The sequence below is a fragment of the Salminus brasiliensis genome, chromosome 13, assembly GCF_030463535.1.
Source record: "Salminus brasiliensis chromosome 13, fSalBra1.hap2, whole genome shotgun sequence".
Taxonomy (NCBI): domain Eukaryota; kingdom Metazoa; phylum Chordata; class Actinopteri; order Characiformes; family Bryconidae; genus Salminus; species Salminus brasiliensis.
This window is the reverse complement of record NC_132890.1, coordinates 28,690,481-28,707,942: the sequence shown is the minus strand read 5'-3', so window position 1 is coordinate 28,707,942 and position 17,462 is coordinate 28,690,481. Positions and strand designations below refer to the sequence as shown.

The 17,462-nt window shown below is 40.4% G+C and overlaps 1 protein-coding gene across 2 annotated transcripts in view; it reads right to left on the bottom strand.

The window, feature by feature from the left end:
• The window catches only part of fbn1 (fibrillin 1), an 81,192-nt gene that overhangs the window by 52,786 nt on the left and 10,944 nt on the right, over positions 1-17,462 (bottom strand). For both annotated transcript variants that reach the window (XM_072695449.1, XM_072695450.1), the window contains exons 7-10: positions 13,998-14,195; positions 10,172-10,297; positions 4,538-4,663; positions 1,464-1,616 (exon numbers count right to left, since the gene is read on the bottom strand). In XM_072695449.1, coding sequence (XP_072551550.1) covers positions 1,464-1,616; positions 4,538-4,663; positions 10,172-10,297; positions 13,998-14,195 — 603 coding nt within the window. The remainder of the gene's footprint in view (positions 1-1,463; positions 1,617-4,537; positions 4,664-10,171; positions 10,298-13,997; positions 14,196-17,462) is intronic.

Below are 17,462 nucleotides of genomic sequence, written 5' to 3'. Positions count from 1 at the left end.
TATTCTACAACTGCCAACCCAACAAGACATGGCCGTCCACCCAAATTGATCAAGCAAGGACAGCACTAGTCAGAGAAGCAGCCAAGAGACCCATGGTCACTCTGGAGGAGATGCAGAAATCCACAGCTCAAGTGGGAGAATCTGTCCACAGGACAACTGTAAGTCAGGCACAAATCTGGCCTTTATGAAAGAGTAGCAAGAAGAAAACCATTGTTGAAAGGATGACATAAGAAGTGCCGTTCGCAGTTTGCCACAAGCCATGTACGGGAAACAGCAAACTTGTGGAAGAGACCAAAGTTGAACTTTTTGGCCTAAATGCAAAGGACTGTGTGGCAGAAAAGTAAAAAGTAACCCTGAACACACCATCCCCACTGTAAAAACATGATGGTGGCAGCATCACGCTGTGAGGACGCTTTTCTTTTGCAGGGACAGGGAAGCTGGTCAGAGTTGATGGGTAGACTTGAGACTGGAAAGGAGATTCACCTTCCAGCAAGACAATGACAATGACAGCCAAAGCTACAGTGGAATGATTTAGATCAAAGAATCCATGTGTTAGAATGGCCCAGTCAAGGATGACCTGACCTAAATCCCATTGAGCATCAGTGGCAAGACATGAAAATTGCTGTTTACAGACGCTCTCCATGCAACCTGGCTGAGCTTGAGTCTCTAGCTGCACAAAGCTGGTAGTGACATACCCCAAAAGACTTGTAATTGCAGCCAAAGGTGGTATTGATATAGTGGGACCAAATACTTTGCAAATAACACTTTTTTTATTTAATTTCATTTATTTCATTCCACTTCACAATTATGTGCTACTCTGTTTCGGTCTATCACTTAAAATCTCAATAAAATACATTTAAGGTTGTGGTTGTAAGGTGACCAAATGTGAAAAAGTGAAAAAGCCACTGTATGCGCACCTGAAGGTTTCGTGGCATTTGCGGCATCTATACATGCAACTGTTGCAGCAACAGGTTGATCCTCTGACATCTCTGACTCCATAAGACCTTGAAAAGTGGTATCTCTGATATGTGGTACCAAACAGCAGATCATTTAATCCCTTTACATGTTGAGCGTAAGTGTTTTTACAAAGTTGTATTACCAAAGAATAGCCCTATCAGTTTGTACAGACATCCCTGTAGTTACTGAATAATATGCCTTAGTGTGTAATAAGTCTTTTTGCGTTAAGGGGGTTAAGTAATGAAAATTGATTAGACTAGGGACAGCCCATAAGACCTGGTCTTTGTCATATTCACACTACTTACACTTACTCATTTTTCCTGTTTTCAACTATCAACAGTCTTCCCATTTACTCCTACCATTTGTCAGGTTCAATTGTAATGATATAATCAATCAACTTCACCTGATATTGTTTTGGCAGACTGGTGAATGGTGACTAGAAGCAGGTGTATCTATACCAGTAGTAGGAATATGTGCACCGGGAACAGGTATTTGTGAAACTATACCTGTTCCACGAATGGGGCACATCTCAGGTATGGTGGACCCAGCCCAGCAGCGACCGATGTTGCAGCAGCACTGGCTCTTGGTCATGCGCTGGGCATTCAGGTTTGCACAGCGGCCATTTATGATGTCATCATAGCAAAACCCTGAACGGGCATCTACACAGAGCGAGAGAAAAGATTAGCACAAAGCCACATCTCATTTTACACCAGCACTGCCAACTAAACACTATCTCTCTCTCACACACACACACACACACACACATTATGATTTCACTATTCCAGACTATGCAGACCTGAATTCAAGTATAGAAGTGGAGAGACAGGGGGGGGGGCGGGGGGTGTAGAGAGGGGCGTTTAGCGTTTAGCAGAGTTTAAGTTCATAGCACACATTCCTTCCACACAAACATCCTTTTCAAAAACCCAGAGCCAGACAACATCAGCTGAAGGTCCCTGACCCACTTTAGCTCTAAAGAGGAGAGTGGGAGAGAGAGAGTGACTAAAGAAAAAGAAAAAGAGAAGAAGATTGAGGGGGTGGTCTGGTTGCATGTTTGGAAGAAGCTTTTGGCTGGAAAGTCAGTGTTCTCTCTACAGGGTCATCAAACTCTGAGAGCAGCCTGAGAGAGAGAGTGAGAAACAGATAGAACTTGATGAAGAGTGTTCATCTCTCCATGGACATTTCTCAGTCTAAGAACAAGTGACCTGAGATATAACTCTTTATATGTGATTCCCACAGCGTTTGTGCTTCCAACATAAATCATCCACTCACAGTGCAGTCCTAGGATCAGCTTTAGCCTTTTTCATGACCATAAGGAAAAATGCTGACATGCAGATCTGTTTGCGGACTAGCACTCGCAAACCCTATCTGAACGTGATTCAATTTAAATAGGTTCTCTCCCTCGCCCTCTGAGAAAATTACAAGCCATATTACCAACTGTTTTCCACTACTCAGTGGTGGTCTGATGGTTTTAGTCCTGTCCAGGCAGATGTTGCCTCACGTCAGGAAAAAAGGTTTTAGCTGCTGTATTATGCTATATTTAGTTTTTGAGTGCACATATTTGCAATCCACTGGTAGATAAAAAACACTCTGCTAATCAAGAGCAATTGTCTCATTGAGCGTTTGGATGCAACTGTTCTAATGTGACAACCCCTGGGGACAGGGACATTACCACCGTGACCTGATAGACAGCAGGGCCAAGAGACGCACACAAACACAGGGGTTAAGTGACACACATACCTTTATTTTGTACCCTCCACCACACCCAATCAAAAACTCAAACAAACATTTAGGCTCTATCAGTCTTCACACATGTGTAGGCCACAGGTGAACGGCATTAGGGAGGTGTAGGGTAGCGCCGTGGGCGTGCTAACTGCCTCCTCACGACCACAATAAATGTAATCATGTGACAGGATGTTGCAAACATTCAGGTTTGTCAGGTTCCCCCTGACATTCAGGTTATTCAGGTTCCCCCTGATAAACTACTATAATCTACAGAGCTTTAGACCTGTGCTGTGCAGCTCTGGATGTAAGCTGTTTTTATAGATTATTAGAGTTGGTTTATACGTCTCTGGATGTAGCTGTTCCTATAGATCTTTTCTTGGTTTAAGATGATTATTAAAGTGGGACTATTCATCTCTGGATGTAAGATGTTCTTACAGACTTTCAGAGCTGGATTGTTCATCTCTGGATAAGAGCTGTTCCTATAGATCATTAGAGTTTGTTTATACAGCTCTGGATGTGATCTATTTTTATGAATCTATACAGTTGGATTGATTAATCTATGAATGTCGACTGTTCTTATAGATTATTAGAGTTGCTTTGTACGACTCTAGATGTAAGCTGTTTTCATTCATTTTTATAGCTGGATTGTGAAGTTCTTGATGTGAACTGTTTTTATAGATTTTTAGAGCTGAATTCTTGTTCCTGATGTGAGCTAAAAAGCAACGATTAGATCATGTCTCATTAACTCTCATTTCGTTGCAAGAGATGTATTTCTGATGAACACCAAAATATCCTTGTAAACACAACTTTAACAAGAGAAAGAGAGAGAGAGCGATATCCTTTAGCAAGAGAAGGAAAAACAATGGGTATTTCCGGAGCAGAATGAGTCATATTTCCCTACATCTATTGTCTTGACCCTCCTCTAACTCTCTTATTTCTCTTTCTCCTTTCCTCTCAATCCTTTCTCACCACCCCCTTCTCTCTCTAACTCAGCTTATAGATAGAAAAGAGCTCATTGTTGTGGAAATCACCAACGCCCGACTACTGACCTAAATTCTGCAGCACAGGATTCTGGAAAAGATTCAGCACTGTTTTAATGTGTGTGTGTGTGTGTGTGTGTGTGTGTGTGTGTGTGTGTGTGTGTGTGTGAGTGTGTGGTCAGCAACAGATGGGTCAGGAATTAGAGGAAGCAGAGTGATTATTAAGGCAGAGTTGATAGTTTAACCTTGAGCTTGCTGACCTGCATGTGGCCTGGTCTTCCTACCTGCTGTCCAATAACAACACAAAGTGGAGCAAGCTAAAAGAGCCTGGACTAAGTTAAGCCCACTCAAGATACATAAGAGTGAATTCTTTGCCTTGTACACTCCTGTTTAACTACTTAAAGTTGTGTTGTGCTTTCTCTCTCGTTTACTCACTCATTCTTACACACACTCCTGCTTTGTCCATATTTACATACAGTGTATTATTTTCCTGGATATCTTGTGTTTAACGTATATATATATCTCAGAACTGCAGTTCTCTATGTCCATTTGTGCACACATGCAAAAATAATCAGCATTAGCCTGCATCTGATAAAATTGACCTGGGGCCAAATACCATTCAGGCCTACTCATATAACTTCACTATCTGATCAATTAATGGTTCCACATCATGCAAAACTGAATTTTCTTAGCACTTTTTAATAGAGCTTGACACAGTATGTGAACATGTGTTACAATTTCAATTACAGTATTCAAATTTAAGTTCATAAGGTGTATTTACATATATCCTATATATATTCAGTTTTCCCTTATTCCCCATTCCACACTGTGATCTACATTGTAATCACATGTATGTTTTCTGTAAGCCCAAAGCTCACCAATGCAGCGTGACCCGTCCAGAGCGGTATCAAATCCCAAAGGACATCTGCAGAAGTAGCTGCCGATGGTGTTGGAGCATTCTCCACCACTGCACAAGCCTGGGACGTTTGAGCACTCGTCAATATCTAGATAGAGAGAAAAGAGAGAGTGGGACAAAGAGAAAGGGAATAGAAAGGGTATTAGAACAATAAGATAATATAAAAGGGAATATAAAAGAGAATTTTAACCTGGTTAAATGCACAAGTATAGCCATGAACTAAAGCAGTACCAAAAACACTTATGTTCACTCTAAATGGTCACATAATATACCACTCGCTATATCTATTTTATGATCCAACTATTGAAGATATAATATATAATTATATTATAATTATTAATTTTGTTTCATAATGTGTGTTTACTGTTGTTAAAGACCCAGAGTGTGTTTGCAGCTTTAAATGACCCTGCAGAAGAAGGGCACCAAGTCCTCTGCATAACTGTAATCCAGATTTTTATTCTGCATTAAAGCCCAATGCAGTTTTTAGTCTTAAAATCAATGATTTTGTCCACTAAAATTCTCTTTAGAATGAAAATCAAAGTCAATTAAAGTCAATTACAAAGACAGACAAAAGTGGGCAGTAAAGGTTAGGCTGAACGGTACTGAATTATGTAGTATTTTGTAAAATATAAAAAATGAACTTTTATAAGTAGTATATGTTTGTTTTGTTATGTTGGGAATTATCTTAATACTGTTTTCACCCTAATATCAAGGGATGTTTTCAAGTCTCCACTTGTGTTTCTTTAGAAAATGAATAGACATATATTTAAAAAAACAATGCAGAAAATGACACTTTTTATTTTCATGCTTTGACAAAACAATAAAAGTTGACACTTTTTTAATATCTATGTCTCTACTGTGTGTTTATGTTTACTGGCCTCATGCAGAGAACATTTTAAGGCACAAATAAAACTTATAACTTCTGTTATTCTGTAATACTGTTACATTTCTTTAGACTGTTACATTTCAAATAACACCAAGATTATGGTTATTTTGTGTTTAATAAAAAAGGAACTGCAGGAAGGTCCATCAGAATACAAGATATCTGAATGCAGTGAATTATGGAACTCCCTTCTACTCAGGTAAGATACTGTATGTTGCAAATTAGGAGACTGGCCACTAGTTGAAATACAAATGGGAGTTTTTGTAATACAAAATGGAGTCGGTTTACAGATAACGTCCCACTTTTTACTGGTTAGAGCATGAGCAGAGGAATCCCCCCATGATTAAAGTGGTAATTTGAATAAAGTTCCCAGCCTGGCCTCATATGACTGGAAATACCTACCGGGCCGTGTTGCAAAGATGGAGAGAAAATAGAAGAGAAGAAAATGTTTTCCTTTCTCTTTTTCTGGTAGGCACATGTCAAAATGTTGACCCAAAATGATAAAATAATAGCATATTTCCAATATATATATCTAAAAGTAATGACTTACTATACTAAGTATAGTATAGTCACTATAGTTAGTTAAAACTAATTGGGATATCAGTTTGATGTGATTGTATTAAAATAAGTTTAGTTTGGAAATGTAATGAGGGAGACCAAATTATAGACTGGTCTGGGCTTAAACATCTGGGGTGAGTGAGCCCTGTTGGGTTTAAGCTCATGCTTATTTGCAATTAACTGTGGCAGAATAATACAGCCACACTGATCCCTTCTAGGAACCATGACAGGCCAGACCACGGCCGTTCCTCTGCAGAATCTGGTATGAAAATAACCCAGCTCGATCTGAGAGGCTTTCACACAGAAAGTCTGCAGGCTTTCAGAGAATCATGTTATTATTTCTGGGCAGAAACGAACGACTCAAACCATTGCTGAGCACCCAGCTCTCTAAATCCAGCAGACTCGCGGTGAGGGTGTGTTACGACAGCAAGTGTCTGTGTGTGTGTTATGGCTGGTCTGCTAGTCTGTTGCTCTTTCCTGAGTGCAGAGGCTCCCTAGTGTGTGCTAGATAAACCGGACTGCTCTCTGGCCTTAGCAACATACAGCTTCAGTAATGAGCCTTATAATTCAACGGTAAAGGACTAAAAATAGCAGCCCTCTCTGTTATTTGTTCACTTCAGCTGGAGAGAGAGTGTGTGTGTGTGTGTGTGTTAAAGGTTAAGGTTAGCTATCACAATAAAACTCTGAAAGACCAGCTGAACTCATTGGGAAACAGCATGGTGCACTGGTTTTGACTCATACTTAAGGATCCCATATTCAACACTTATCTTATTTCACCCATAGGACGCCTGCGTTAGTTTATGTACCATAAACACAAATTTCCAACCTCTCTATATCCCTTAGAATTAAAAAGACTGTTATTAATTACTGTGCTTGGTACATTCAATGGTACTGTAATGAGGTGCTCACTTACAGCGGGGTTTGAACCCAGGCCGCCGTGTTGGAGCTACCACGATCACGTGACCAACGGGCCCAAGTGCAGAGTCTTTAATCTTAGAACAGGCAAAATGGAAATGAGAAATAAACCACCCAGGTCTCGAACCCAGGCCGCCGCGTTGCGAGACAGACGCTCTGCCGCTTCACCAAAGCGGCAGTTATCAAAGTGGCCAACAAAAGAAATGTAAAGGGGTGGATTTAATAAATAAGGGGACGTCGCGTCTAACGCAAAATAAAGGCGGGAAAACAAACAAAGAACGCCAGGGGAGAGCTGGCTACCTCTTTAACACTAGAGGGAAATACAACTAAGGGCAAAAACGATCTCCCAAAAGAAACGAGAAAACTGAGAAGTTACAGGGAAGGCAAACACTCCTGCCTTCCTCTGTAAAACTAGTGTATGTGTGCAAACACACACACGGGCACACACCAGGGAAGACAGACACTCCTGCCTTCCTCTGGTACATGAGTGTATGTGTGCTACATGCACACACACACACAGACACACACACACCAGGGAAGACAGACACTCCTGCCTTCAAGTCAAGTCAAGTCAAGTCAAGTGGGTTTTTATTGTCATTTCCTCTGCTACGCGAGTGTATGTGTGCTACGCGCACACACACAGACACACACACTGCACAGACACAGGGAGACAGACTCAGGAGAAACACATGAAGGGGAGTGACACACACTCAGCCTTCACTCCGAGAAGCACAGACTGACACACAGACACACACACCACCAGAGTCAAAAGATCCAGCAGTGGGGCAACTGGATCTGTGTGCCTATATAGCCTACTGCCCAGGTGTGGGGAATTGGGCTCAATTACTGGCTGGGGTGACTCGGGGCCTCCCCCTGGTGGCAGAGGGAGGCCTTGCCCTAGAGCCACCCCTTACAGGTACATTGACATGAGCTGACATATTGAGCTGATTGGCTGCCTTGTTTTTCACCACAGTGGGTGAAATGATAAAGGTTGACTAACTCAGTATTCTTCAGCATTATGTGGACTGTGCTTAAGAGTCAGGTCCTTCACAAAAACAATGAATTCAAAACAGGCTCACAGTGAAGTACAGGAGACCAAAAAGAACCACAGTTGACCACAAAGCTACTCTCACCAAAACCCTGAGAAGCACTTCCCCACCAGAACCAGCCTAACAACCACAAATCCAGAACCAGCATCCTGTCAAACATAGAACCAGACACAACTGTGAGTACAGAACCACCAGAGGCAGCATCCTGCCAACTACGGAACCAGATTGACATTCTGACAACCACAGAAGCAGAACCAGCGGCCTGTGGTTACATAACCACTAGATCCAACAATCTGCCAACTACAGGACTCTCCCTACAACGAAACCACCAAAATCACAATAATAAAAATGCAAAACCAGAATCAGAAACCGACAGGCTGCCTACCAAAGAACCATAACCAACAACCTGCCAAACACAAAGCAAAATAACTGAACAGAATTGCTGGCACAACTTAATCCTAAACTAGCCTTTTTTGGCTCATTCAGTAACAATAAGCAAATTGGCACTGTCACGTAAAAACTTGTATTTCCATTTTTTGCAATTTTTTATTTTTATTTTTGTCATCATTTTAATCTGGTTGTTTTGTGTCAGGATATATGGCCCAATAGAAATGCTCCAAAAAATCCTTCTCCTGTAATGTTTTATTACAGTTTTGGAGATACAAGGTTTTTGCATGACAGCAATAAAATAGAATTTATGGTAAAAATAATGTGCTCTATGTTCAGACAAATTATTTGCAACAGCAATTTGCTAGCGGGAACAAAGCAGTTCACAGAGGAGACTGTTCACAGAGGAGATGTATTTTGGGTGTATCAGCACCTTAAGGGGTTCGTTTTCTTCTTCAGCATGAAGCCTGTGTGACTAAACTACATTTAAATGATAAATCTCTCCTTTGGCTTTTGGCTGTGTGGCAAAGTGCTAAAGCAGATTCTTCAGCACAGCGGAGTCCAGTCCAAGAGTTCTCTCGGTTCTGCAGCATTAAATTAACAACCACACATATACACACACAGCCCTACCTTCTTTTCATTGCAAGCCGCCCACCCGGCCAGCAAGTGTTTAAACCCAGACGTTTCATAAACTAGAAGGCAACAGTGGCTTTAATTGGGTTTAATTTAAGGCCTGAACTGGGCCAGATAACATCCAAGTCACTTCTTCAGCTCAAATACCATCATTAAATCAGCAATGTGGTTTTCTCAGAGCTCGACAGAAACAGCTTTTTACACATACCTCCATCTGTCTCCAGCATGAGAAACCATGACAATTATCCATCCAGTTCCGACCACAGTGTTCATACGCAGAACTACACATCTATTAACACCAAGAACGTTAGCTGGGAGAGAAACTAATGCTGTCTTCAATCTGCATTATTCAATATGGAATCTGACATGATAATTTATAACTGATAATTAAAGGCTTGTTGTGGTCTGACATAAATACCAGTAAAAAAATTACTTTTACTTTTTTCAGACAGATTAAACACTATAATCTATACATGTGCACTGAGCTGTAAACCAGTTCTAACTGGATGTGTCTTATTTTAATCACTTTTTCATACCATTTGCACAAGATGTGCATCTTACCCTGCATTTATACCAGCAGCAAGGAGATAAAGCATCCAGAAGCCTTAATTTTCAATGAGAGCAAGCGAAAAGGCTATAAAAAGACAGCAACGATTTTTCACAAAACAGTTTCCTCAGTTCATAATCTATTTATGAAATATTAATTAAAAGGAAGAATGGAGGTCACGTTAATGTCTGCAAGACCCGTTTGACTGCGAAAGACCTTCGCGAAGATTTAGCAGACTCTGGGGTGGTGGTGTACTGTTCTACTATGCAGTGACACCTGCACAACTATAACCTTCATGTAATTAGAAGCAAGTCATTAGAAGATAGGGTGTGTAATATGATGATATTTTATTGTATAACTCAATACATTTTAAGCAAGGAGCAGTCATAGGAAAAAATTATTCACTATAATATCGCTCTGATCTCCTTACCAGAGTTGCTTATTTTGACGCTTATTTGTTTATTTTTATTTTATTTAAAGCCCATTATGAGCAATGAAGAGATGAAGAACAGTCTAAAGATACTGAAACATATGCAGTAGAAGTCGCACCTGAGATGATCATTCCAGCAGCATCAGAGAATCACTTTTTACATTTTACATCTCTTTTACATCTAAAAACCTCACCTTCACATTTCTGGCTGACCTCGTTGAATCGGTGTCCAGCAGGGCACTTGCACTCAAAGGAGCCAACTGTGTTGATGCAGTTCCCTCCCTGGCACAGTCCAGGAATGGCCTGGCACTCATCCACATCTGCACACATACACACAAACACAGACAGAGACAGAAAAACATTTTCAAAATGCAATTACATAGAACACACTGGCATAGAGTGAAAATGTATGCACTGAATTCAGTGTTTCCTTTCTGTTTTATACAGAAAACATGTGTAGATGTAACACATATTATTCACATTGGAATGTTGTATATGTACACATAGATAGAAAGATACAAATGCATGCAGTTTATGCAGTGCTGGTATACAGCAGTGTGTGTGGTTTGGTAAACGCCCTCAGCGCATGTCAATTATGTTAGTTCAATTACAGTTCAACAGATGCACACAATACTTCTAACTCACACCATCATTTTGGAGGGAAAAATAAAAGTGTATACATAGCAAATGCATGGCAGCCAAAAACAATTAGGAATGCAGTACTTATTCTCTTAAACAAACACATACACACAGGGTGATAAATAACAGTAGTAGGGAGTCAGGAGACGTAAGGGACAGAGATTATCAGAGAAGAACAGAAAGTGATAGGGAAGAAAAATACAGAGGGAAGACAGAGAAAGACAGACGGGGAAAAGGACAGTGAGTGAAGGAGAAAAAAATAAAGGAGCACAGACAGGGAGAGAATGTGGGAGTAAGGGAAAGGGACAGAAAGAAACGAGAGAGTGAAAGAGAAGGGGGGGGGGTGTCTGCTAATTCTCCCCAGCATGGTCAGACAGCCAGACGTTAGAGGAATTTACCCAGCTGGAGGAAGGAGCATCAGAGCCAAACAGAGCAGTGCATGGCTCAGGAAAGGCCTCAGACACTACCCACAGCTTGGCTCCACATCACTTTGCTGCTCACTAATACACTAATTAAAGCTCACTCTTAGTTTAGACCAACACGCACCGTCCTCTAGAGCAGCCCACTGGACAAGTGATTCTGTCCTGATCAGGGCCAGCAGGGAAAGGGCTGCACTCTGGGGCAGTGGTTGTTACTGGACAAAACTCTAGAAAAGCACAAGTTCATGTTCTGTCCTCTAGAGCAGTAGGCATTTAAGGACTCCACTACAGAGCAGTGGGTGCAAGTTCCTACAGCAGTAAGCATGTACATGCTGAATGCCAGAGCACCATATGCTTAGCTAATATACTCTAGGATGGCATATATTTACATATACTCAAGAATTAAGTATGTTCAACTGCATCAACTCCTTTATGTCTGTTTATTATCTTTTTTTCACTCTCTGAAAGCAATGTGCCTTTAAAGCTCACACTGTTCAACTAGGCCTTAAGGGTACATTTTCCTTGGGAGACAAAAATATACCTGTGCTGTTTTCTCTTTTTCTAAATTATAAACAGCAAATTAGCTTTGAGAGGAGCAGAACGTTAAGTTTTCCTAGAGCCCACTATAGTGTAAGGGTAAGCACTGTATGCTCTGCAGTAGCAAGAGGTTAATTACTCTTGAGCGGAGGTGTGCGATTCCGACCCTAGAGGTCCAGTTTGGCAATTTCCCTTCTCAAACACACCTGCTAAAGATGAATACTAACTGCTGAGTTGAGAATCAAGTCTGCAAGAGCAAGGAAACTAGCCAAGGCTCTCCAAAACCAAAGCTGGACACCTTCTACAGCAGCAGGGGAGATAATACAGTGTACTGTAGAGCAGTAGCTGAACATTCTCCAGTGGGACTAAATCCACAACCTTTGAGTTCTCAGGCCCGTGAGACTAAAGGCCAGGTTTGATGGATGGTTAGCCTAAAGACACAGCACAGCCACGCTACCCACCTCCACACACTACCACCATGTACCACCACGTACCAGCCCATAGTCCTATGAGAGTTCTGATCTGCCTGCTTTACCAGCACACAAGCTGTTCTCTCCAAGTTTCTTAGGTTTCCAGATCACGTCTTGACTACCACAGTTCCCCTGAAGTGCCTTTTCTGCCATCACTAGGCTTTTGGATCATCTGATTGCCTTTTCCTGCTTTGTGAGAGTCAGTTACTTTCATATATAGATCTTTAGACATATGCTTAAAGGAATTCATGGATTCTGAGAATTCCTACTTACAAACTCCTAAACACTGCATCTTTCATTCCGAGACCACATGCAGATCTCAACATACACAGAAGAGTATTTCAGGTATCCTTATGACTACGTCCTCAGTGCATTACTGTTTCCTACTAAAAGTGTTGCAACTGTGCTACAGATGCAGCAGATATCAATAAGGTTGAAAATCACTGGAGTATTCCATTAATGAGCAGCAGAATGTGGGTATCGTGTGTGTGTGTGTGTGTGTGTGTGTGTGTGTGTATGTAGTGTGGCAAAGTCTGGCCCACTGAGGCGTGTGTGTATATTTTCTGACAGCACCTCCCGTCCTGGCTGTAGAATTCCACAGGCATGTGGAACACTAACGGGAACCAAACCTAATTTAACCCAATTAAAGAGGATCCCTGTGTGAGTGTATGTCTAGGAGACTGTGTGTGTGTGTGTACTCAGAAAGGTTCCGGCATGCATGCATGTGTGCTCATGAGTCTAACATTTTTGTCTAATAAGCATAAGTATGTATTTTAAGTAATAAGGGAGTCAATCACCCAATAAAACTGTTGGCATGGGATAACATGCTTGTTAAAAAGTTGCGTAAAGCACAACTTATTACCTCATTAATAATAATGCTCATTGGCACTGAGCACTAAAATGTATAATTGAATTATTTAGATCTTTAGTCTTCTATCATTAAAAAATATAGAATTATATTGAGTAACCACTACTACACTATATACTGTAATATGGGTTTATGGAATATATTGCAGAAAGATGCAATATACAAATAAGCCTCTAATCAATCACTGATTTGAAATATATCTCAATGCATTGTGGGCAGCATGACAAACCTCAATTTTGATTTCACATCATAAGTTTGATTTCACATCATAAGATGTTTTTTAGTATACTGTTTAAAGACTTCAATCACAGACTTTATTGTTTTAAGACTGCAATCACAAAATTATCCTGATGAGGCTGAGATCACTTAACAAATTGGCAATGATTGTCAATAACAACTACAAAAATTATAAAAAGCATTTAAGCACCTTTTTCCTTTCCAGTTAGAGTGCTTATTCCATTATCCAAAACTCTAGTCTTGATTTAACAAGTATGTAATTAGTGAATTGCCCTGTGATGCACGGCGTGAGGGAGCGCCCAGTCTTATCCAATAAGACCAATAAGTCCCTGTCTGCCAGCAGGTTTTCATTCCAACAAAGCAGGAGCCCCTGCTCAGCTGTTTGATGACCAAGTCTAAATGATTTAACAAGTAGAGTCAGGTGTGCTACAAGTCTGGTCGGAATGAAAACCTGCAGCCATACCAGCCCTTCGTAGATAAGACTGAAGACCCTTGGCCTATTGTTTGTGAGGTCTTTTCACAATATTTTATGGATGTAACGCACTGAAACATTTACATGAACTTCAATATGCTTTTAACACTGAGAACACAGAAACAAGAAGCAGAGGAAGTAGGAATTGATCTTCCCTAGATATGACACTTTCCTAGGTACCAAAGTATGGTATGTAAATTATGACAATAAATGTATCTTTACTGATGGTTTTGGGTCCTCTATGGTTAGGGTTAGGATTAGGATCAATAGTTTGAGGGTTAAGGCTGAAGTGAGTATTACGTTTAAGCTTAGGAACATTATTGTGAAGTCAATAGATATTTAGCTAAATGTACTTATTGTGTGTATGTGTGCATGTACCCTGGCAGGCCCCAGTCCGGTGGTTAGGGATGAAGCCACGGCGGCAGGGGTGTGGCTGTGCGGGGCACTGTTCGCAGGGATGCCCCCAGGCCCGGCCCACCGTAGCACAGCACAGTGTCTTAGTGCACACAATCCCTGTCAGCTGCCCCTGACACATCTGGTTACTCACCGCTGCAAAACATGGGCCTGTCCGGTAATCTGAAACACACACACACACCACATATTACAGACAGGAAGGCAACACACTGCATAGAGTGAGCATTGTGTGGGTGTTTTTTTTTTCAATAGTGCTTTGGCTTGGTCTGGAGTGTGTGTGTATTAAAATGGGATGGAAATATGTGTGTAGAAAACAACCAACACAAAGCAAACTCTATGACAAATTATACTGTGTTTCAGCAAAGACCACATCATTTCGCCTTAAAAAACAAAATTACAGAAAACTTTATATATACACTTTCAAGTAAGACACAGACAAATATACACCCTTCTACACTAATTCACTATTACGTCAAGTGCTCACAGGCAGTGATGTGCAGTGGTTGGATAGTGTCGTTTTGAAATTTAACAAATGCTTTCTTATTTTCTTGCAGTGCAATCCTCTGCAGCGTTCCTTGCTTCTGAATTAGTATTGATAGATAGTTACTGTCTCAAGGTTATAGGTCATTGACTTTTCCAAAACACTGATCAGAATCCACTTCTTGTATTCCCATCTACATATTCCTTTAACCATTTAACCTCTTGACTCATCATGCACACTAAAGCAGCCTTTACCACATCATAGTGTGCACTGGGCACAAGGGCTTCACACAAAAGCCTGCATGGTTCCCACACAGCTTAAAGGAATAGTTTGACAAAATCTAAAATTAACATGATTGATCACTGATCCCAGATAAAGTCATTCAGCCAAGATATGTTAGGTATCTGACGCATGCTACTTTTGTTTACAATGGGAGATGATAGGCTAACATTGTTAACAACACTGGACTTAGACTAAGCTCATCTCAGTAACCAGGCACCTTTATAAATACAAGCCAAAAATCTTTTTTGCTTCAAACGTATGTCAAAAAACTAGAGACAAAAGCTAGATACCACACATCTTGGCTAAACGACAGCATCTGGGGTCAGTCATCAGACATGCTTGTTAAAAAGTTATCAGACAATCAGACATAATTGATTTTGTAACCGATGACTTGAAAAAATGCTACTCATCTTAAAAAGAATGCTTTTTTTCCCTTAAAGATAGATGATGGCCACTCATAAGCATGTGTAGTTCATTTGCCTACGAGAGTGCAGGGGTTGTAAAACTGAAAACCCTCAAAAAGTAAGAATTCTCATTAGGTCCTAGCTTTCTATAAAGCTTGACTAATCTAGCAGCTGTTGCTACGAAAGATTATATCCTGTTTGTTTGCTTCATGTTTTTTGTTTTGATGTGACTAGCCAGTTCCTACACCCTCTGGAAATGATCGCTCTGGTCGAGCTAATTTTTATTGTGCTAAGTCTGGCTGAACAGATTTTTGAACAAGAAAAGAATAAAGCACTGTTTTTCTCTCTATCTGGATGCCTATGTAATGAGGTGCAGTACATGCAGAAGATCCCTATCAGCACTTGCTGCTTCATGCATCCCAATCGGTTCTGGAATGAGTACAAAGACACAAATTATTCCCAAATACTGCAGATGGTGGAGGGAGAGCAGTGAGCGTCTGTTCTGACCTCAGCACGACTGAGAAAGTCATGGGCAAACGGGAAACACTTTGCTGCGTTTGTCATTCTTTGGAATCAGAAACTGGCACATCAGAAAGAGTCTGGTTTCGGGGATTTAACTGATGCTGTAGATTAGGTGACTACATCCTGCTGTAGCTGCCTCAGCCAAGAGGACTACATCTGTGCACATAAAGAGAACTGCCCCCCTATTCACCTCCCACAAATGCAAAGATTATTCTGACACTGGACTAGAATCACTTCATTATTTAAGGCCATGACTATCAAAGTAGGGCCAGGGGATGTCTAGGGCTCTGTACCGTATAGCTGGGAGTTCCATGACGTTTTTCTGAACCAGTATAAACTCTGACATAGTCCAAAGAGAACATGATGACATATGCTTAAATTGCACTACTACGAAAATCAACTGAAATCAACTAGATTTGTAGTACAATGACGACATCAAGTATAGTTTTAGTGTAAGCAGTCACAGTAGACTAAACTGTAATCTGTCACAAGGTCCTAGCAAATGTGGAGACTTGCTGACCTACATGGTTACAGTGGATTACTAAAAGCCATTATGGGAGAAGAGCTTGTTCTCGCATCAATGGCACATATTTATGTAATGTGTCTAACATTCTAAACGGCTATCCAGTCTATAGCAGAACTGAATGCAAAAGATTGATTCGAGTTCTTGACCAGAATACTTTATTACACTACACCCGGATTACAGTCAAACCAAGATTTTTAAGATTCAAAGAAAAAAAAACACACAAAACAACTAAAAAATAATATTTTTTATAAAATAACAATTTACTCATACACTAATTACACAACATTCAACTGACCCTTCTGTAACCCACAGATGTAAACACAAACAATACTACACACACACACACACACACTGTCCCAACTTCATCGAAGTGTGTGTGTGTATGTATTCACATGCATATTTTAATCAAAATGTCCTGATTGTAAAAAAAAACAAAGAAAATGAGTAAAGGAGTAATCAGATTTTCCTAAAATGCCATGTTTACTTTCGTGAAACTGAATTTAAGTTAACACTAGGGTTAGAAATGGGACAAATGATGGGACAATACAATTACTAACTAGGGGTGTTACAAGGCACAGTGCTAGTTTTAAGGTGCACAAATATGACCTTCATGAAAGTCCTCATCACAAAATTCTAATGTTTCAGGGGAACATCAACACTAACCTGGTACATTTTGGAAAAAAGTCCTGTGCGCTAGTAAAATTAAAATAGCACTTTTTAGCAAGAATTAGCAAAGTTATGTTTTTCCAAAAAAAAGGTACAATAAGAACAGAACTCTTCAGTTTTTATTTTAAGATGCAGTCAGAGTCACAGGGAATATTTCACTGGTAAAGGTTAGAATGGATTATATTAAATACCAGCAAATTCTAAAAGCGACCCCATATGTTCTGTAAAGGTGAAACGGAAGATGGCTTCTACAGCGGGATGTTGATCCAAAACACACTTCAAATCCACAACTGACTACCTCGAGCTGAAGGTTTTGCCATGTCTTTACAGTCCCCCACCCTATTCACCATCAAAAATCTGTGGACATATTTGCAAAAAAAAAGTGCAAAAATCCCCTAAACAAGTATTCAAAACTGTCTAAAAAAAGCATTTACAAGCTTGCGAAATAGGGTGTTACTAATTACTGAACATGCAGGCTCCCCAAGCTTTAGCTTCTGGCATTTTTCCTTTTTGTTGTTTTGAGATTAATAATATTAAAGAAATGTACA